Source organism: Lontra canadensis, unplaced genomic scaffold, assembly GCF_010015895.1.
Source record: "Lontra canadensis isolate GAN:19392208 unplaced genomic scaffold, GSC_riverotter_1.0 scaffold59, whole genome shotgun sequence".
In the NCBI taxonomy this organism is placed as follows: Eukaryota; Metazoa; Chordata; class Mammalia; order Carnivora; family Mustelidae; genus Lontra; species Lontra canadensis.
In genome coordinates this window covers 10,265,866-10,289,758 of record NW_022631053.1, presented here as the reverse complement: position 1 = coordinate 10,289,758, position 23,893 = coordinate 10,265,866, and the positions used below count along the sequence as shown (strand labels likewise).

General features: G+C 35.8%; 1 protein-coding gene across 1 annotated transcript in view; it reads right to left on the bottom strand.

Annotated features, from left to right (window-relative positions):
* Nucleotides 1–23,893, bottom strand: part of ADAMTS20 (ADAM metallopeptidase with thrombospondin type 1 motif 20) — a 190,081-nt gene that overhangs the window by 135,683 nt on the left and 30,505 nt on the right. The window contains exons 4-5 of the mRNA XM_032876992.1: nt 14,782–15,041; nt 688–771 (exon numbers count right to left, since the gene is read on the bottom strand). Coding sequence (XP_032732883.1) covers nt 688–771; nt 14,782–15,041 — 344 coding nt within the window. The remainder of the gene's footprint in view (nt 1–687; nt 772–14,781; nt 15,042–23,893) is intronic.

The following is a 23,893-nucleotide window of genomic DNA, read 5'->3' as shown; positions in this document are numbered from 1 at the left end:
GCAATTCAATATTACATTAAAATATCCACAACCTTTCTTTCTCTCCAAGCTTGGCAGCTTCCCTGCAATTTATCAAACAGCATTTTCAGAAGTAAGTGAAGTGCCATTTCTCCCTCATATTTATTCAAAAACATTTTAGCAATACTTAAAACATGATCAAAAGGAGGACTAGTGAGACATTTTCAATGTAACCATCCAATACTGAAGATCAAAAAACTTCTAAAAAACTGTATTTTGGGGCGCCTGGGTGGCTCAGTGGGTTAAAGCCTCTGCCTTCACCTCAGGTCGTGATCTCAGGGTCCTGGGATCGAGTCCCACATCGGGCTCTCTGCTCAGCAGGGAGCCTGCTTCCTCCTCTCTCTCTGCCTTCCTCTCTGCCTACTTCTGATCTGTTTCTGTCAAAGAAATAAAATCTTTAAAAAAAAAAAACTTTTAATTTCTTCAATGACCGGATTATAAAAGGGAATAACCTCATTGTTTTTAAATCTTAGGTTTTTAAGTTGTTTTCATTATTGCCTTTCTTTTTATTTCCATCACAATATAAAAAGTTAATCTCACTCCTTTTCAAATCAAGTTTTTAAATGTAAATTTCAGAAGTATCCCATATCTAATAACAATTTTGTGATCTATATATGGTACTAGGAGCTTACTACAATTAAAATTACTAACTTCAGGCCTGGTTCTTACCTGTTCATTATGAATTACAACTAATTTTACAATTACTATGTTGATAAGATTTCCAATACTTGAGTCCTTGTAGATTGCTGCAACCTGCAAGGAAAAAAATGTAGGATTATCTGCATTGTAGAATGTTAAGCAGCATCGGAGTTCATTTCTAGTTCTTAATAGAATTGCACTTAATTATTAATATAATGTTGTGTTATAAGAGAATATGTTCTATCTTAGTGTTAAAGTCTTATTACATAGGTTCTAGGATTTTCTAAGACAATCCTTTAGATGCTGTAAATGTAAATTTTGATGTAGTAACTGCTAATTATATCACTTTTTTTAACTGTTAATTATATACACTTTAATTAAAAAGTGTAGGATTAGGTGCCTAAATGAGTTATTTCTTCTCAAATATAAACTGAAACCAGTCCTAGAACATCTATTCTGATTTAGCTGTGCATCAGAATCTCCTATGGACCTTTCCACAAACCCAGGCACCCAGGCCACATCTCTGATAAATTAAATCAGAATCTCTAGGGTTGAGACCATGGCATCAATGATCTTTTAAATTTCCCCAGTATTTTTTTTTAATGATTCCAATGTGAACCTGATTTTGAGAACCAGTATCTTTAAACCTACTGAGATCAGCCTGTGGATCAGCCGCGTATGTATTCCCTAGAGTTGACTGAAATGCAGAGTTGCAACTACATCAAAAACTAATAGTGTATTATATGTTGGCTAATTGAACATAATAAAAATAAAAATTTAAAATTTAAAAATCTAAAAAAAAAAAAAAAAGACCTGCAGAATTAGACTCCACCCTGTACTAGTGAATCAATCAATTTGCATTTTAACAAAGTCCTCATGTAACATAAACACTAACGGCTTGGAAAATATTTTAGATGATTCAGCAGGAATTTCACTTCATTCTGTGTCACAATCCATAATTTGCATAATCATTATTCTCCAAAAAATATATATATAAGTTTTACCTATTTTTCTGGTAGTTTTACCTACTATTTTCTATAATGACTGCATATTTCCAATTCTGAGTGTGCTTATAATTTTAATGGTTAGTACTACTGGAATCCATGGAAACAGATTCATCCAAAATCACATAAGGAACCCTAAAAGAGGTCACAGGTCATAACCTGGTCTTTAATTATTCAAGACTGAAAAATGCAATTCTGAGCCCCTCTACATAGGCTCAGTTTGTGATTCCTGGTTAAGGTGCTAATTCACTACATTCATCTCTTCTACTTGTAGCCATCCTAAAGGTTTTCACTGCAGTAGTGGTTTCTTCCACATTCAATGCCTCTGTCTTGCACTCCTTCAGAGACATAATCCCCTCAGGACCTGGGCCTTAGTAACATCTTTCTTGATAGGTCTCCTCAGGCAAGGGGAAAAAAGCAAAGCTAAACTACAAGGACTATACCAAAATAAAAAGCTTTTGCACAACCAAGGATACCATCATCAAAATTAAAAGGCAACCTACAGGGCGCCTGGGTGGCTCAGTGGGTTAAGCCTCTGCCTTTGGCTCAGGTCATGATCCCAGAGTCCTGGGATTGAGTCCCGCATCGGGCTCTCTGCTCGGCAGGGAGCCTGCTTCCTCCTCTCTCTCTCTCTCTTCCTACTTGTGATCTCTCTCTGTCAAATAAATAATATCTTTAAAAAAAATAAATAAAAGGCAACCTACAAAATAAGACATTTGCAAATGATATATCCAATGGGGATTAGTATCAAAAATATATAAAGAACTTAAATGAAGTTTAAAAAAAATATATATATATATATATATCTCAAAAACAATCCAATTAAAATAGAGCAGAGGACCCGAATAGACCTCTTTCCAAAGATGACATACACTTTGCCAACAGACATATGAAAAGTTGCTCAACATCACTGGCCAGTGAAATGCAAACCAAAACCACAAGATAATACTTTACACCTATCAGGAATGGTTAGTATCAAAAAACAAACAAACAAACAAACAAACAAAAAAACCCCACAAAACCCAAAAAACCAAAAAACAAAAAACAAGAAATAAGTGTTGGTGAGGAAGTGGAGAAAAAGGAACCCCTGTGCACCATGGATAGGAATGTAAAGAGGTTGCACCCACTATGGAAAACAGTAGGAAGGCTCCTCAAACAATAAAAATAGGAATATCATATGATCCAGTAATTCCACTCCTGGGTACTTACCCAAAGAAAGCCCTAATTCAAAGAGTTATATGCACCCTTATATTTATTACACAGCATTATTTACACTAGCCAAGATTCGGAAGCAATCTAAGTGTCCACTGATATATGAACAGTTAAGACACAGTTAAGTTAACTTAACAAAGTATCACTCAGCCATAAGAATGAGATCTTGCCATTTGTGACAACATGGAGGAAACCTAGAGAGACAATGCTAAGTGAAATAAGTCAAACTGAAAAAAATAGACAAATATGATTTCACTATACATGGAATCTAAAAAGCAAAACAAAGCATTAACAGACTCAAATACAAAGAACAAACTGGTGGTTGCTGGAGGAGAGGGGATGGGGGATGGGCAAAATGGGTGAAAGAGAGTAGAAGGTACAAGTTTCCAGTTACAGAAGTCATGGGGATGAAAGGTACTGCATAGGGAATACAGTCTATGGCATTGTAATAGCATTGGACAGTGACAAAAGGTAGCTAAACTGGTAGAGAGCATAGCATAACACAAAGTTGTCAAATCACTCAAATCACTGCTATATACTTTGTCAACTATACCTCAATTTCAAGTTTCTGAAACCTGGACTACCATCTTCTGGATCACTACCCAAAGCAAGATAAGCCATTGCTTGAGGAGATCCTACTTGTCTCATCTTTCGGATAAATATTCAGCATCTATGCCGTGCTTTGTTGGCTAGCAACTGAGAGATAAGGAAGACATGGGCCCTGACCTTCTGGAGCTTAAAATTTGCTGGAAGTACTAGTGGAGGCCTCATTCCATCAGCCCAAGTGGTTTCAATATAATGAGTGACATACACGGCTGCTGCTGCTGCTTCTTTTGCTACATGGAGTACAACCAGAACCAGAGCCGAAAGCATCTCTGGAAATGCTGACACTGTGGGGTCAGCATGGATTTCAACACACATTCTAGCACCTTTTCTGTGGTTTTAGCTGCACAGCCACAAATATTTACAGGTTGGTCTACCAACCATGTTGCCTTCAGCTCTGGCAATAGCATTTTTTGGCAAAAGTGTTGGTTTGGAAGAGGGGTTGAGAGTAAGTTAAGACAGTGACAATCAAATCGTTGGCAATTTCAAGCATTCAAGTCTGTTACCACTGCAGTATTGCTCACTTGAAAATGAGAGCTGTGGAAAGTTGTTGAGCTGATATTTTCCATGTTACTTAAAAAAAAAAAAAATACTTTTCTCCCATAGAAAACAAAGTATACACATACTCGTAACTACAGAGTTATCCTCTGATGCAGTGAGTTTAAAAGTGGATGCTTTTCTAAGTCAAATTACAAAGTAAATAATACATCTCAAAGGTATGCACAAAGGCTCTTTTCCCCCTTAAAAACGAACGGTTGTAAAGACTTTTATGTCACAGGAAGCCATGTATTCCCAGTTACTCCACATAGAAAAAAGCTTAAGTATTATGAAGTATCTACACAGCTAATTTCTCTACTCATTGCCCCAAAGATGTTGACTAAAAATGACAATCCAGATATTTTAGTATCAGCTACAAAATATATAGTCTTAAAAATATTGAGTTTCAGAAGGAAACAGATACTGCACCTGAAAAGTAACAGATCTATAAGGAATATGTAGTAAATATATCTATAACGGAATATTACTCAGCCATACAAAAGAATGAAATTTTGCCATTTATGATGACATGGATGAAGCTACAGAGTATGATGCTAAGTGAAATGTAACATGCTAAGTGAAATGTAACAATCAGATATAAATACCGTGTGATTTCACGCAAATGTGAAATTTAAGGAACAAAGTGGGGGCACCAAGAAACAGACTTTTCACCATAGAGCATAAACTGATGCTACATCCAGAGGGGAGGCAGGTGGGGGGATTAACGAGCACACTTGCTATAATGAGCACTGGGTGTTATATGGAATTGTTGAATCACTATATTGTACACCTGAAACTAATATTACATTGTACATTAACTGGAATTTAAATAAAAACTTAAAAAAAAACCCTCATTCTTCCAGAGGTAGAAGATCCAGAGGGTTCAATTTAATTCTTCACACACACCTCTCTCCCCAAAACCCTCAGATTAGTATTTTGCTTTTATACTAAAATGGTATCCTGAAGTAATTAAGGTTATCCTATTTAATCGTATGAATTTCTTCTTGTATGTGCTGACCATCATCGATGTGATCATATTCAATATATACATACCTTTTACTGTATTTGGATATTTATTAAGATGCAATGATATAACTATTCAATTAAACGGAATTATGAAACAGGCAGATGAATGACCACGGGGCCCGTTTCATTACTCAGAGGCTTTTCTAATTGGCATATACGTGTTTCTCTCATCCCCAAACTACCACCCCGTTTTAGATTGCCACGATGGTAGGGTACCATGTTTGCTAGTTCTTCATGAATACATTAATAAGCTTATTGGCTTTAGCTCTAACCATTTAGGGAATTTCAGCATTCCACCCTAAGCCCTTTTAATTAACTCTTGGTACAAAAAATTGCTTTCAGAACCCTCATATGTTTCATGACATTGCTCTGCTATAGTCACTTGACCGTGGCTTCAAAGAACTCTTAGGTTGTCAGGAGACCTTGGTTTTAGTTCTAGCTCTATTGCTAGTTACAAGGAAGCTTCTCAGTTCAGGAATTTGGTCTATCTACTTTTTGTCTCAATACCTACAACCATGTTGAGGCACAGAACACCCTTGGTCACAATGCCCTAGCACATTTACCACATGCTATTTGGGGAGGAGTGTGGAGAGAATTTGTTTTTGTTTTTTTTTTATATTTTATGTATTTATTTGATAGAGAGAGATCACAAGTAGGCAGAGAGGCAGGCAGAGAGAGAGGGAAGAAGCAGGCTCCCTGCTGAGCAGAGAGCCCCATGCGGGGCTCGATCCCAGGACCCTGAGATCATGACCTGAGCCGAAGGCAGAGGCTTTAACCCACTGAGCCACCCAGGTGCCCCGTGGAGAGAATTTGTTTTAAGGAACAAAATCATTCCACAGTTTGAGAAACATTTAGTAAAAAAGTTAAGTAGGTATCTTCAGCATCTTGAGAAGTATTATTTCACACACATGCTTGAACACTTTTTCCCCTTCTTGCTATGGAGCATATCACAGTTCTAGTACTCCATTCCACAGACTACACCTTAGAAAACGTTAGAACAGATATCTAAGGTGACCTCTTGTTCTACAGAGCCATGCAATACTGATATATGTAACTATAATCACCACATGTTAGAGGGCTGCATTTTAGAATTTTTATTGATCTAGTTAAAAATGTATTGAATCTTTTATTCTTTAAGCATTTGTTCCCCTAGCATATCAGGTTTAGGTTTCTTTTACAGATAGATCTCACAAAACAATAATTCACAGACATTTATCAAAAAAGGTAGAGAAGACGGGCGCCTGGATGGCTCAGTGGGTTAAAGCCTCTGTCTTCAGCTCAGGTCATGATCCCAGGGTCCTGGGATCGAGTCCCGCATGGGGGGGGGGTCTCTGCTCAGCAGGGAGTCTGCTTCCCCCCGCAACCCCATCTCCGTCCCTCTCTGCCTGCCTCTCCACCTACTTGTATCTCTGTCTGTCAAATAAATAAATAAATATTTTTTAAAAATAAGGTAGAGAAGAAATTGTATAAATTCTATTGTTTAAATGTGTCAAGCAAATTCTAGGCAAAATACACTTCATGCAAATCATGAAGTTACTGTCACCATTAACTGACCAACTATTTTGAAGTAATCTGTATATAGAGCTTCAGCAAATGTACATATGATATGCTTACAGGCTATCTTCATTTTTATCATTTTAGCCATTTGAGATAACAGACATATTACTTTTAGATATTCAACAATGATTTGATAAATGTATATATTGTGAAATGATCACCACAATAAGTTAACATCTACCATACACAGTTATAATTTTTTTTCTTGTGGTAAGAGCTTTTCAGATCTACTCTAAACAACTTTCAAACATAAAATTATCACCATGTCAAACATTCACCATGCTGTGTGTTATACCCCTAGGACTTGTAACTGAAGTTTGTAGCTTTTGACCACTTCACCTTCAAAATCACCTATGTAAAACTGATTTTAACAAAGTGAAGAGATTTTGTTTATAAGGATCTCTACTCTTGTCACATCTTTTTGCTCAAAGTTAGAAAATTACATTCCACTACATGCAAAGTATGTATGCGCAGAGAATTAAACTGAAACATAATAGGTCAACTATACTTCAATTAAAAAAATTAAAATTAAATAATTAGAACAGAGTTGAAGAAAGGAAAAGCAAACATTAATGGTCATAACTGAAATATAAAAAGTACATTATTAAGTTTTTATTTTAGTGTGGTTGAAAATTGTCTACCCTGAATTACATCAGTGAAAGCAAGGATATTAAGTCAGTATAATACAAGTGAGCGTTTTTGTTGACAAATGCCTCTAACAGCAAATATATTTTAATAAACAGGGCTAATTCCTGATGATCATATGGTGCTCCTTAAATTTACATGATTAAATATCTAAGAAGGTGAATATTAAAAAGTCAAGCCTTTGTGAACCCAACGGAGCACAGAGCCTCTGATCTAGTAAATATCTTCAAGGTTTATTAAATAAGTCACTGAATATCAAAGTAAGTCTGTTGAAGAAAGTAACTCCTCTAGTTGAAAAATACGTTGGTAGTTTAACTATATGTAAATGCCATTTTAATCAAATACTGTCACCCAAATTCTCTAAAGATAAACACTTTTGTATAGAATATACCTCAACATCTCTGAGCATTTAACATAAACTCATTTCATTAGATATGCTATACACAATTCTTTCCAATTTTCATGCTGAAATCATTTTGAATAAGATCATTATGCTATTTGTATAGCAACTCTAGTGAATTAAATCACACAACATTTCTGTATCACTGTACACAGTTTGTTAAATTGTTGAGTAAAGAAACAGTTTAAGATAGTACAAATGTGTACTTTGTGCAGGATGGTTAAGAGTAGATAATTCTCTAAATGGTGTATATAATCCATTTGGCTCAGTGCTGAAGCATTCAGCTATTCTCCCTATTTTATCTGGAGCCAACACACAAAAACTTTTTTGTGACTTTGAACTTTTCTTTAAGTGGTTCACAATTATACTTCAAGTCTAAATCACATTTTCCTGTCTTTTTCCTAAATTACTATCACCAAAATCATTACCAATATCCTGTGTGTGTTTGAATAAATGCAGTTCAGTCTTTCTTAAAAAACAGGATAGAATGTGCAAGATCTCAATGGCTCCTTCCTCAACCGGAAACACCCGCGGATACTTACATAGCGACAGCATTCCTCTTACCTCTTCAGAGCAATTTTGGAAATGGAACTCATGAGTGGAGATAAAACAAGTTGAACTAGATTTAACCATCTCTACAAGGTGTGCCTAACTGTCCCGGTTTGCCTAGGACTACGGGGTTTCCAGGGACAGGAGTCTTTTTTTTTAATATATTTTTATTTATTTATTTGACAGACAGAGATCACAAGCAGGCCAGAGAGGCAGGCAGAGAGAGAGGGAGGAAAGCAGGCTCCCCGCTGAGCAGAGAGCCCCATGTGGGGCTCAATCCCAGGACCCTGGGATCATGACCTGAGCTGAAGGCAGAGGCTTTAACCCACTGAGCCACCCAGGCGCCCCCAGGGACAGGAGTCTTAACACTAAAACTAGGAAAGTCCCAGGCGATACAAGGAGAGTGTCACTCTCGGTCACAATTACCTTTCACATGGTTTATATCTGCAAATATAGTTGTGATCATGGTTTTTCCTGTGAACATTCTTTAACTTTTTATTTAAGTTCCAGTAGTTATCATACAGTATAATATTAGTTACACATACAGCGTAATCATAGTAATATTAGTTTCAGGTGTCCATTACAGTGATTCAACCCTGGGTGTTGTATGGAACACCATACAACATCAGTGCTCCTTAACACCCATCACCCGGTTCACCCATCCTCCCACCCACCTCCTCTCTAGTAATCAGCAGTCAGGAGTGTTCCTTGGTTTGGCTCTTTATCCATATCCTTATTTTTGTTTCTTAAATTCCACACATTCTTTTAATGAAAAAGAATGGAGAAAGCATTAAACTCTGTAATTTTAAATCATCTGAAATTTGACCTCTGAAGAGGAAAGAAAGCATATACAAAACCCAAACCACCTCAAAAGAGAGTAAATTTTTCCTCCAATCCATCTACATTTGGAATGCCTCCCTTTTTCCTGACCCTGCTGTGGTCTATCTCCTTATGAATGAGAGCTCAACACAACCAGTTGACTAGATCTATTAACATCTCATCCTCAACTGAAATTGGCTCTCCTAGTGGAACTAAGAACCTAGAAAGTACACACGTTGGGCTACTGTTTCAAGCAATCTCAGAAGCTAATTTACTTTCTATGAAGTCAAAAGGTCTGTTTTGCCCTTGATGAGCTGTGGCTTTAAAACTCCCATGGGCAACTTCAGTAATCTCCAAGTTATGTCACAGTATCTTCCAAACAGTAATTATATTGATTTTTATGTGAAATACAGGTAACAAAACTCTTCTGAGAATGCCATTATCACCAAAACTGTGTGTAGCTATTCCAAAATTTTTCCGATAAACATTCTTCTTATTTTCCTTTCCTCCTTCTAGTCCATATTTGCACAGCACAGGTATCAAAGTTGCTCATCATTAAGCAGTCTTCACAACTGTTGCATTTACAAAATCTAATATTTTCCCCTCAGTATCTTCTACCCTCCTCCCCACAATTTTCTTAATGAATATCTCCTTTAACCACTTAAAATTACAAAGTTTACCCTCTACTGCTCCATATAATTGATTCAATTTCCTTCATTATCAACGAACATCCTCTGTGTCAGTGCTGTCATTAGAATCTCCTCATAATGATCATGCCACACCCACATGTAGATAATTATACATCTAGAAAATTACACATCTAATTACTTCAGATTCAGAGGTAAAACCATGTTATCAAGATAAACTTATATGTATAGCTCTGTTTTCATTTTAAAAATTTCAAGTCAACAAGTGTCCATTTTGTACAATTTCAGAAATCATTTTGAATCATCTGTTTTTTTTGTCTACTTTACAATGCCATGCATTCTGAAAAAAGTATTAATCACTTATTCATTCTATCTTTCATTAACTATAAATGCCCACTTTGTACCAAATACTGTACTTAGGCAACATAGGCTATTTATTCTTAGCACATATAATCATAAAAATTTAAGGTGAAATATTATATATAAGGAGAACAATAGGGTCTCAGTGTCAAGTCAAAATGTACTTAAGTGGGCATTTCTAGCTAAGAAAACTTTACAATGGCCAATAGATGTATGCTGGCCAAGCTGTTCAATCAAGTGGACCTGAATTCCCTACATGTGAATACAGGTACTTCCAGCCATTATGTGTATTCCAATACCCTAAATCTGTATAAATAAGTCACTATATAATTCATTAACTAAATCAGGAGACTCCTGAGCATGAAAGGTGGGTGTTTTTAGTAATTACTCCAAAACAGTCCTAAATCCAGAAATGTCCCAGACAACAGATTTAAGTAGGTGTATGTATAGGATATATTTGTATAGCTCCTTCACTAGGTCTAGAATTCTGTTCCATGGATACTGCCACCACCCCTGCTCAAAAGAGATGTTAATGTCAGATCAGTAACTCTCACAGCTACTGTGATCTTACATTCCAAATTTGCTAAAGCAGCTCTCTCTCGATATTAGCCTATCCTTTTATCCCCATAAATACATTTATAATTTGAAATATCATTTCGCCCAGGGGCGCCTGGGTGGCTCAGTGGGTCAAAGCCTCTGCCTTCAGTTCAGGTCATGATCCCAGGATCCCGGGATCGAGCCCCACATCGGGCTCTCTGCTCAGCAGTAAGCCTGCTTTCCCCTCTCTCTCTCTGCCTGCCTCTCTGCCTACTTGTGATCTCTGTCAAATAAATAAATAAAATCTTTAAAAAGAAAATCATTTCTCCCAATGAAAATGAAAACAATGGTCCAAAGTCTTTGGAATATAGCAAAAATGGTTCTAAGAAGGAAGTTTATAGCGATATAGGCCTACCTCAAGAGGCAAGAAAAATGTCAAATGAACAATCTAACCTTAAACCTAAAGGAGCCAGAAAAAGAAACAAAACCCAAAACCAACAGAAAGAAGGAAATAATAAAGATTAGAGCATAAATACAGAATTTTTTTTAAAAAAGCAGAAAAGATCAATGAAGCCATGAGTTAGTTCTTTGAAGGATCCACAAAACCTCTAGCCAGACTCATCACAAAGAGGACTCAAAGTCACAAATCTCACAAATGAAAGAAATACCAACACCACAGAAATACTAACAGTTTTAAGAGATTATAAAAAATTATATACCAACAAATTGGATAACTTAAATGAATTCCTAAAAACATATAATCTACCAAAACTGAAGCAGGAATAGAAACTTTGAACAGAATGATTCCCAGCAATGAAATTGAATCGGTAATCAAAAAACTCCCAGTGGGGTGCCTGGGTGGCTCAGCAGGTTAAAGCCTCTGTCTTCGCTCAGGTCATGATCCCAGAGTCCTGGGATCGAGCCCCGCATTGGGCTCTCTGCTCAATGGAGAACCTGCTTCCCCCTCTCTCTCTGCCTCTCTGCCTACTTGTGATCTCTGTCAAATAAATAAACTAAAAAATCTTAAAAAAACAAAACAAAACCTCCCAATAAACAAAAGTCCAGGACTAGAAGTCTTCATGGGTGAATTCCAAATATTTAGAGTTTATACCTATTCTCCTCAAACTATTCCGAAAATCAAAGAGGAAGGAAAACTTGCAAATTCACTCTATGAGTTTAGTATCATCCTGATATCAAAACCAGATAAAGATATCACACAAAAAGAGAACTACAGACCAGTGTCTCTGATGAACATAGATGCAAAAATCCTCAACAAAATACTAATAAACAGAATCCAACAACAACAACAAAAATCATTCACCACAATCAAACAGGATTTACTCCCTGGATACAAGGATGGTTCAATATTCGCAAATCAATCAATGTGATACACCATATTATTAAGGATAAAAACTATATGATCACTTGAATACATCCAGTAAAAGCATTTCACAAAGGAAAACATCCATTCATGATAACAAAAAACAAACAAACAAAACAACAACAACAACAAAAAATACCCTAATAAAGTAGGTTTAGAGAAAACGTACCTCAACCTAAATAAAGGCCTTATATGAAAAACCCACAGCTGGGACACCTGGGTGGTATGATCATTTGGTTAAGCATCTCACTTCAGCTCAGGTCATGATCTCAGGGTTCTGGGATCAAGCTCAATGTTAGACTCCCCACTCAGTGGGAAGTCTACTTATCTCTCTCCCTCTGCCCCTCCCCATGCTTGTGTGCTCTCTCTCAAATAAATAAATAAAATCTTAAAAAAGAGAAAGAAAAAGAAAAAGAAAACCCACAGCCAAAATCATACTCAATGGGAAAAACAGAACTTTTCCTCTAAGATCAGGAACATGACAAGGGTATCACACTTTCATTACCTTTATTCAGCGTAGTACTGGATATCCTAGCCACAGCGATTAGACAACAAACAAAATAATAGGCATCCAAATTGTTAAGAAGTAAAACTTTCACTACTTGCAGATGTGGTGATACTATACACAGAAAACGCTGAAGACTCCAAAATACTACTAGAACTGAAAAATAAATTCAGTAAAGTCACAGGATATAAAAATCAATGTACAGAAATTTGTTCCATTTTTATATACCAGTAATGAAGTAGCAGAAAGAGAAAGAAAAGAATCCCATTTACAAGTGTTCTAAAAACAAAATATCTAGGAAGCTTAACCAAAGAGGTGAAAAGCTTATACTCTAAAAACTATAAAACACTGATGAAAAAAGTTCAAGAAGACCCAAAGAAATGAAAGGCATTCCATGCTCATGGGTTGGAAGAACATTGTTAAAATGTCAATACTACTCAAAGAAATCTATGCATTTAATACAATCCCTATCAAAATACCAATGGCATTTTTCACAGAGCTAGAACAAGTAATCCTAAAATTGTATGGAACGACAAAAGAATAACCAAAGCATCTTAAAAAGAAAAGCAAAGTTAAAGACATCACAATATCAGACTTCAGGTTATATTACAAACTTATAGTAATTAAAGCATAAAAATAGACATGTAGATCAACTAAACAGAAAACCCAGAAATACATCCACAACTATATGGTCAATTAATCTTCAACAAAACAGGAAAGAATATCCAATCGGAATTTCTCCCATTTTTCCCAATGGGAAAAAAAAAAAAAAAAAAGTCTCTACAACAAATGGTGTTGGGAAAACTGGATGACTACATGCAAAAGAATGAAACTGGATCACTTTCTCACACTATGCACAAAAATAAACCCAAAATGGATTAAAGACCTCAGTGTGAGACCTGAAACCATAAAAACCCTAGAAGAGAAAACAGACAACATTTCTCTGGCATCAGCCATAGCAACAGGTTTTTTTTTTTTTTTAAGAGCTATCTCCTAAAGCAAGGAAAATAAAAGCAAAAATATACTACACACACACACACACACACACACACACACACGCTCTAAAAAAAAATACAAAGCTTCTAAAAAAAATTACAAAGCTTCTGCATAGCAAAGGAAACAACAAAATTAAAAAGCAACCTATGGAATGGGAGAAGATATCTACAAATGGCATATCCAGTATAAAGAACTGATACAACTCAATACCCTAAAAACAAATAATCCAATTTAAAAACTGGCAGAATATATGAAAAGTATTTCTCAAAAGACATCCAAATGGCTAACACATGAAAAGATGCTCAACACTACTCATCATCAGGGAAATGCAAATCAAAACAACAAGGCGATATCACCTCATACCTGTCAGAATGGCCAAACTCAAAAACACAAGAAACAAGCATTGCTGAGGATGTGGAGAAAAAGGAACCCTCTTGCACTGTTCGTGGGAAGGCACACTGGTGTAGCCACTGTAAAAAATAGTGTGGAGGATCCTCAAAAAGTTAATAGAACTACCCTACAATGCAGTAATCACACTACTGGGTATTTATCCAAAAATAGAAAAAAAAAAATTTAAAGGGATACATGCACCCCTGCTTAGTGAAGCATTATTTACAATAGCCAGATTATAGAAGCAGCCCAAGAATCCACAGATAAATGAATGGTTAAAAAAGAGGCAGTATATATGCATATACAAATGGAAAATTACTCAGCCATAAAAAATGAAACCTTGCCATTTGCAACAACATGGATGGAGCTAGAGAGTATAATGCTAAGCAAAATAAGTCAGAGAAAGACAGGTATCATATGATCTCACTCACATGTTGAATTTAACAAAACAAACAAGCAAAGGAAAAAAAAAAAAGAAAAACCAAGAAACAGACCCTTAACAGTAGAAAACTGACAGTTACCAGAGGGGGAGGTGGAGGAAACAGGTGATGGGGATCAAAGAGTACATTTATCACAATGAACACTGAACAATGTATAAAATGTTTGAATCACTATACTTATTCACCTGAAACTAATATAACATTATATTAACTATGCTAGAATTAAAAACTTAAAAAATAAAGTATCATTTGCCACAATTTCTGATTTGGCAACTGTAACAGAAGCAAAATATTATTTAAACCCTCTTATTTCTATGCAGAAATAAGAGGGTTTAAAAATCAGATTCAAGGGGCAAAAGATCAGTGCTATCAGGATCTTCCCTTTACCAAGGGATAGAGAGCATTCATGCGATAAAGAATAATTCAAGTATTTTCAGTAAGTGTTTTCAGAGATTTTCAATAAATGTGAAGAAAACATTAAACATCTTAGAAAGTTTAAAGGACAGATTTACTTACAATTGACATTAGAGTTAGTACATAGTGCTGCAGATTCTGTCCATGATGATGAACCATTTTGGCATCAGCTGTAACCATGACTTCCACATATCTTGGATAGGATAAGAAACGTTTTTTCCTGGAATGTAATGGACTTCTTTCATCTTCCAAGGATTTATTTTTTGAAGGGTACCCTAGAACCATTTCCTTCTTTACATTAAGATCTTCTTTCATGTTGCTGTTGTTGTGAAGGGGTAAAGTGGTCTGCTTTATTTGACTTTCTAGGGGGAAAAGAGAATATAATGCAGAGCCATTAAATTAGATGGGACTAAAAATATTGCACAAAAATTTAATACATACACATCCGCTTCCAATGTGAAACACAAGGATAAAAAGAAGTTAAACAGTGTTATGCAACAGTATCATGAGGATTACTATGCCTAGTAATAAAATGCTCATTTTCATAGATTGCCCTAAGAAAAAACAAACTCTAAGTCTTTTTTTTTTTAAGTTTTTTTTTTATTTATTTATTTGACAGACAGAGATCACAAGTCAGCAGAGAGGCAGGCAGAGAGAGAGGGGGAAGCAGGCTTCCTGCTAAGCAGAGAGCCCGATGTGGGGCTTGATCCCAGGACCCCGACATCATGACCTGAGCTGAAGGCAGAGGCTTAACCCACTGAGCCACCCAGGTGCCCTAAGTCTTTTTTTTTTTTTTTTTTTTTAAACAGCTGTGGCTGGTCAAGTCCATTTATTAACCACTGTGTTCATAAAAAAAATCAAGGAATTCCCTTTTTTTTTTTAGTAGGTAAATTAGGCCCTCAAGCCAATGGCATTTCAACCCATTACAAAGTAATCACATTTTGAAGACAATATGGAGAAGCTTTTGTTAGACTTAAGTGAATATCACCATAGACAGAAAAATCAAACCATAGAACAATGGTGGCTTTTTGAATCCAGAAAGTTAGATGTAGATATAAATTTTATAATACTTGATTATATAAAATACCAAATAACATGTTTATGTTTAAATATAGCAAATTATTCAACATTAGAGATTATTACAGAAGTGATATTTAAGTCCTATGCATTTATAGAAACTAATTATTTGTGCTATTAGAAAAAAAATTATAAGCAGCATAGTTGCTCATCCTATGTCCTTCTCCATTTTTTATCTCCTCCTTTTTCTCTTTTTTTCAGACAACTGTTTTGTGGAAGTATTTTCAATGGAAGAGTACACCAAAGAATGAGTTAAGAAAAAAATCAAAGGCCCTGGAAACTACTCAGACTTAGTTGTACTATAAAGATTAGACAAATATAAAACTATTACAAAAATAACTTCCTTTTAAGTAAGCAGCGACCCTATGCTTGTAAGAAACAAGAGCATTGTTTCCACAGATTCCCAAACCCTCCTACCTTTTAATATTACTGTGTGCTTACGTTTTAAAATTCACCTCAGTGGGAAATTCTGAATTTGGCAAACTGAGTGTATGGCCCTAAAATTTTGTCCTAAAATCTTTCTCCTGGGGTGACTCCACCACTAAAATATCCATGACCGCTTAATAGATCTTGGAAAAGAGCTCAGACATAATTTATATATTATAAATTATATATATTATATAATTATATACATACATATGTATATAATTATGTACTATATATATGTTGTATAATTATATACAAGTCTCAGAGTTATTAGGAAGAACATAAATATACGGATTTGTTCATCTATTTCACGTAAACATTGATGCATACTCTAAACCAGGAAACATTTAGAAACTGAAGAGCCAATAGAACATCATAAAGGTTACACTGTAGTAGGAAGACACAACAAGTACACATATTTAAGGATAAATTTCAGAATAATTTTAAGTGCTTTGAATTAACAATTCAACCTAGAGTCAAAAAACCAAGATGCCCTTCAACGGACGAATGGATAAGGAAGATGTGGTCCATATACACTATGGAGTATTATGTCTCCATCAGAAAGGATGAATACCCAACTTTTGTAGCAACATGGATGGGACTGGAAAAGATTATGCTGAGTGAAATAAGTCAAGCAGAGAGAGTTAATTATCATACGGTTTCACTTATTTGTGGAGCATAACAAATAGCATGGAGGACACGGGGAGTTAGGAGAAGGGAGTTGGGGGAAATTGGAAGGGGAGGTGAATAATGAGAGACTATGGACTCTGAAAAACAATCTGAAGGGTTTGAAGAGGTGGGGGATGGGAGGTTGGGGGAACCAGGTGGTGGGTATTAGGGCACGGACTGCATGGAGCACTGGGTGTGGTACAAAAGCAATGAATACTGTTATGCTGAAAATAAATTTAAAAAAATGATTTAAAAAAATAAAAATAAAAAATAAAAAATAAAATTTAAAAAAAAAAAGTGATTCTACCTATCCAAAGGGCTTAAATTTGAAAAACCAATAATACTAAGTGTTAGAACAACCACTTCGGAAAACTACTTGACAATTTCCAAGTTAGACACAGGTCTATGCCACCCCTGCAATTCTACAAGATACATACCTAAGGAAAACGTCTATCAACAGAAAGATTTATATAAGACTGTGCATAGCAAGACTGGCATATAAATCAATGGAATAGAATACAGAGCCCAGAAGTAAACACCCACATATATGGTCAAATGATCTTCAGCAAGGGTGCCAAGACTCCTCTATGAGAAAACGGTCTCAACAAGAGGTGACGGAAAAACTGGACATCCACACGCAGAAGAATGAAATTGGAGCCTTATCTTATGAAAACTCACAAACCGATTAAAGACCTCAAACTCCATAAATCCTAAAAGAGAACATGGTAGAAAAGTTTCATGACGTTGGATTTGACAAGGGTTTTTGGTTGGGTAAGACACCAAAGCACAATCAACCAAACAAACAGGACGACCCCAGGTTTTAAAATTGTATCAAAGGACACAACAGAGTGAAAAGGCAATGTACTGAATAGGAGACAAGATCTCCAAGTCTTTTTTCCCTCAAGAGGAGAACAAAAATGCCTTCCTTGCATCTGTTTTAAGGGTTTTTAGTTCTAGTGACTCCTTTGCCGAAGTGTTATGGATCTTGGATTGCCATATTCTGCCATCACAGACCATAAGGTTTCCAAGGACTAAACTAGATATTCCAACGAAAGCTACTAAATCAGTACTCAGTAAATGGTAGTTATTACTTTTGTTATTACTAATTATATTAAAAAAGTAAGTGCTGTTGACGGACACATGCCCTTCAAGTTCACTTCTAAAAAATTGACTGTAACTGCTTTGTTTAGGAAAAACAGTTGGCTGTTTTGTTGCTAGGTTTATAAAGTTAAAAAATGCCTATTCATATGGTTGTGCTGTGATGCCGCTGAAATTCTTGAGGCAGAAGCTCTGTGGGATTCTGTTTAGCAATCACAGTGCATTGTTACCCAAGCCTGCAGCAAGTGGAAAACAAAGTTTTTCATTCTCACTACTTTTGGGGAGTAATTGACAAGTGTTTCATAGTTCCTAGAGCGGAGTTGCATGTACCATAATTCCCTGATTTAAACAATTTTTCAGATAAATCTCATAAAAGGTGTAGCCTTAGTTTTAGGGTGATGGTGCTCTATAACAGCACCTGCATTATATTTTGGGGTTTATTATTATTTTTTTACTGAAGACAAATGGCCTTCCATAGCTATTGAGGCATATTTCTACTCTCATAAATCCTGACGTGCCAGGTTCTAGATCATTTGCTTAGCTGATGCTTTGGGAAGCCCAAGGGGAAAGCACTGATTAGGCTTTTTCAGGCTGAGGTTCCTATTTGGCTATTTGGCCAGCAGGAAAGCCTTCATTTTTTCATTAGGGAAACTAGTGGCAGCAGAATCTGCCTTGTGATCTCTGTCAAATAAATAAATAAAATCTTTAAAAAAATACTATTTATGGACTGAAAAATGTAAGCTCCATGAACCCACTGTTCTTTATTTTTTCCCCTGAGCAAGATAATTCCATTCTATTGGAAATACAGGAAAGGTAGGTATCATAAATCGAACTCCCTGAACAAGTGGAGATATAAATATATATATGCATATATATACACACAGAAGGGGGTTTCAAAAATCTCCTCCAACTCCACAAAAAGAGCCCTATTCAAACATGGGCCAAAGACGTGAATAGACATTTCACCAAAGATAATATATGAATAGCCAATAAGCATGTTGACAGGATATTCAACCTAATTAGAAAAATCCAAATCAAAACTACAGTGAAGGGGCGCCTGGGTGGCTCAGTGGGTTAAAGCCTCTGCCTTCGGCTCAGGTCATGATCTCAGGGTCCTGGGATCGAGCCCCGCATCGGGCTCTCTGCTTAGCAGGGAGCCTGCTTCCCCCCTTCTCTCTGCCTGCCTCTCTGCCTACTTGTGATCTCTCTCTGTCAAATAAATAAATAATTTAAAAAAAAAAAAAAACTACAGTGAAATATCACTCCACACCAATTAGGATAGCTACTCTAACTTAAATGTTGCCAAAAAATGTGGAGAAATTAGAATCCCTGCACACTACGGCTGGAATTATAAAAATGGTACAGCTACTACAGAAAATATAAAGGTGCCTAAAAAAGATTACAAGTAGTAAAAAAAAAAAAAAAGATTACAAGTAGAATTACCATATGATCTAGCAATACTACTTCTAAGTATATATTCAAAAATATAAAAAAAAAGGGTCATGAAGACCTACATGCACACCCATCCATGTTCATTGCAGCATTATTCATAATAGCCAAAAGGTAGAAGCAACTTGAATGTCCATCAACAGATAAATGGATAGTGAAATGTGGCATATACATACTATGGATTATTCAGCCTTAAAGGAAATTCTGTTATATGCTACAATAGGGATGAATCTTGAAGATGTTATTATGCTAAGTAAAATGAGCAGTGACAAAATTTAAAAAAAAAGCTATATGATTTCACTTACATGAGGTGTCTAAAATAATTAAAATCATACAGACTTGAATGGGTGGTTAGAAGGGCCTGTCCATATCTCACTGCGGGAGAAATCTCCTAAAGTCTGCCCAAGCTTGGACCTAAGAAACCAAATATTTCGCTGGCTAGCAATAGTAGGTAAAATGGGAACACAATCCAATTAAGGAAGCACAGCGGTCTGAAGTAGACTGACAAGGAGAGTAAGTAAGCATAGAGAGTTCTGTGTAGACTAAAGTAACAACTCCAAATTAGAAGGAAAACATTAATAGAAACACTACAGCTATTAATAGGAAATGCAAAAATAAAAAGATAGGATAATGGGGGAGGGGAAAAGAGTCCCTACCTACAATAAAATTACAAACATTCCAATCCAAAAATCCAATTCTGGAGGAGTTTTTTTAAAAAGGAAAAAATAGCCCATATCAAGATGCTATAGACATTAACAAGTATTTATTATAAGCAACTTGATGGAAACAAATTTATAAATGTTTTCTAGAAAATTCTTGGAAAAACACAACTTATCAAAACTGACCCATAAAGAACTAAAAAGCCTAAAGAACCACATAACTTTTAAAAAATTGAGTCCTAGGGTGCCTGGGGAGCTCAGTCATTAAGCATCTGTCTTCCACTCAGGTCATGATCTCAGAGTCCTGGGATCGAGTCTGCTTCTCCCTCTCCCTTTGCCCCCCCTCCCCACCAATCATGTTCTCCTCTCAATCTATCTCAAATAAACAAAATCTTCAAAAAATAAAAATAAAAAAAATTGAATCCTAATCAATTTTTTCCAAAATTCCAACCTCAAATGGCTTTATCAGTAAATACTACTAAATATTTTTTAAAAGGCACTACTTTTTCCAATACTCTAAGAACTTCAAAAAAGAAAACAATTCCAAATTTGCTTCATAAGGTTCTTAGAAGATGCTGTAACAAAGTATCTTCATAATCTTGGTTAAAAATTTTAAAAAGGATTCCTTAGGACACACACAATACTAAGCATAAAAACTATTCATTTGATAAGACTGAACTTGTGTTCACTAAAAAACACCATTATGGAAGAAGATATTTGCAGTATATATAAACAAAGGGCTTATATACAGATTATACAGTTAATCTTAAACCAACAAGAAACAAAAATAAGGGAGACAAATACTTCACGATAAAATCAAGGGTAATATATGAAATGATGCCCCCCAAAATTGATACTCATTAAAATACAAATTAAAACACAACTGAACATTATATGCCCCCCCCCAACAAAAAGGCTAAAATGAAAAATACTGGCAAGGACATGGCATGGTAATAAAATGTGGGGCACCTGAACATCCCTATCCTGCTGATGACACTGAAAATTGGCATATTCAACTTGGAAAAAATTTCCCTAGGGCAGGAGGGAACTGGGATAAGTCATATAGCTTAGTGCCAAAGAGATAAAATTGTTTACTTTTAAATACCAGACATAAGTGTATATATAACTACTTAAATATAAGCGTATTACCAAAGAGAAACAGATACCCAGAATTTCCAATTTTAAAGGGAAAAAACCATTGTAAGTAAAGAAATATGGGAAAACAATCAGAATGTCAATATGAAACACAAACAACACCTAACCTTCTGCTTACTATCAGTCAAGTGCTCTTCTGGTAAGTTTACTTATATTAATTCATTTAAACAGCACCATAAGAGATAGGTATTTTTAACTCCATATTACAGATGAGGAATCTGCAACATAGAGATTAAAAAACTCACAACCACAATTGATCACCAATGGAGCTGCAAATAAAAACAAAAGGAACAAAACTAAATAGACCATTTATCATAATAGCACATTCATCATAATAGCAGTGAACAGTTTAGATTTGTCTATCAAAAACAAAAGTTTCACAGATATTGGGTCAATAAAATCCAGTCGTATGTTAAATAGCACATCTGGGATTCAAATGCTGGGAATCTGGCTCCAGAGTCAGTGGTTTTAACCACTTAAAAGGTACTGTTTGACAATGATGGTTAAAGGGAAAAAAATCAGAATTTAGCAAATATAGCATTAGAGATGTCAAAAGTCTAATTTCTATCAGAAATGAAATGGGGGGCGCCTGGGTGGCTCAGTGGGTTAAGCCTCTGCCTTCGGCTCAGGTCATGATCTCAGAGTCCTGGGATTGAGCCCCACGTCGGGCTCTCTGCTCAACAAGGAGCCTGCTTCCCCCCTTCTCTCTGCCTGCCTCTCTGCCTACTTGTAATCTCTGTCAAATAAATAAATAAAATCTTTAAAAAAAATTAAAAAAAAAGAAAAAAAATGAAATGGGAATGTTCTATATAACACTTTGTCAAAACAAATGAATTCAGAAAAAATATAATTTCATACTCCATCAACACACAACAGTATGAATGCATCTTGTCACTAAGTTTAAAAAGCGAGAAAAATTAAATAGAACCTACTTTTTGGTGGTTTATAAACTCAATATACACTTTTATAAATACGTATGGATATACAGAAAGCAAGATGATGACATACATGGGAGTTAAAATGCTGGGTGCCTCAGGTGAGGGGAGGCAGGTGGACAAAATGGGAGGGTGGGTAGGAGTGGAATTATGTGGCTGCATACGGGTTGCTGTCCAAGTCCTGCATTTCATGTTGATTCATAGATTAAAAAAAAAAAGAATTTAATTAAAAAAATATAAAGACTGCATGCACACAAAGCAGGGGGAGCAACAGGCAAGGGAGAAGCAGACACCCTACTGAGCAGGGAGCCCAATGCAGGACTCAATCCCAGGACCCTGGGATCCTGACCTGAGCCAAAGGCACATGCCCAATTGACTGAGCTACCCAGGTGCCCCGATTTTTTAATTAAATTCTTAAATAGTAATATACCAAACTAATAGCTATTAAAATAAAACATCTCTCACTACTATCATGTACTATTGTTTTGGTAATGCTACCTAAAGCAGTAAGACAATAAAATGAAATACACAGTATGAATATTAGGAAGAAAGTTTTCATGTTTATTTAGTATATAAATGGCTTTTGTAACTAAAACCCCAAGAGACTCAATTTAAGACTTCTTAAACTAACCTCAACACAGGAATAACTGAATGAGACATTATTCAGCTTTTAAAAAATGAATTAGTTCTGCATGTCTAATAGAGAAGGATGTTCATGTGTTTTTAAGTAAAAAATTTAAGTGTCAGTGATATGTACAGTATAATCTTATTTTTGTAGAAACTTCCAAGGATACAAGTATTTAGCCATACAAATTTACATAATGAGACAAAAAGGTATGTAACTATACACCTCAAATTCTAACACCTCAACATAAAAGGTGGATAGAATTATTTTATTCTTTCACATCTCTGTGTCCATTAAACCATTACAATAAACTTGTTTTATTGGATCTTTTAACCATGTTTTAAAAACAGCATCTACACGAAGGAAACAAAAGCGAAAATGAACTTTTGGAACTTCATCAAGATCAAAAGCTTCTGCACAGCAAAGGAATCAGTCAACAAAACAAAGAGGCAACCCACCGAATGGGAGAAGATATTTGCAAATGACAGTACAGACAAAACGTTGATATCCAGGATCTATAAAGAACTCTTCAAACTCAACACACACAAAACAGAGAATCATATCAAAAAATGGGCAGAAGATATGAACAGACACTTCTCCAATGAAGACATACAAATGGCTATCAGACACATGAAAAAATGTTCATCATCACTAGCCATCAGAGAGATTCAAATCAAAACCACATTGAGATACCACCTTACACAAGTTAGAATGGCCAAAATTAGCAAGACAGGAAACAACATGTGTTGGAGAGGATGTAGAGAAAGGGGAGCCCTCTTACACTGTTGGTGGGAATGCAAGTTGGTGCAGCCACTTTGGAGAACAGTGTGGAGATTCCTCAAGAAATTAAAAATAGAGCTTCCCTATGACCCTGCAATTGCACTACTGGGTATTTACCCCAAAGATACAGATATAGTGAAAAGAAGGGCCATCTGTACCCCAACGTTCATAGCAGCAATGGCCACGGTCGCCAAACTGTGGAAAGAACCAAGGTGCCCTTCAACGGACGAATGGATAAGGAAGATGTGGTCCATATACACTATGGAGTATTATGCCTCCATCAGAAAGGATGAATACCCAACTTTTGTAGCAACATGGACGGGACTGGAAGAGATTATGCT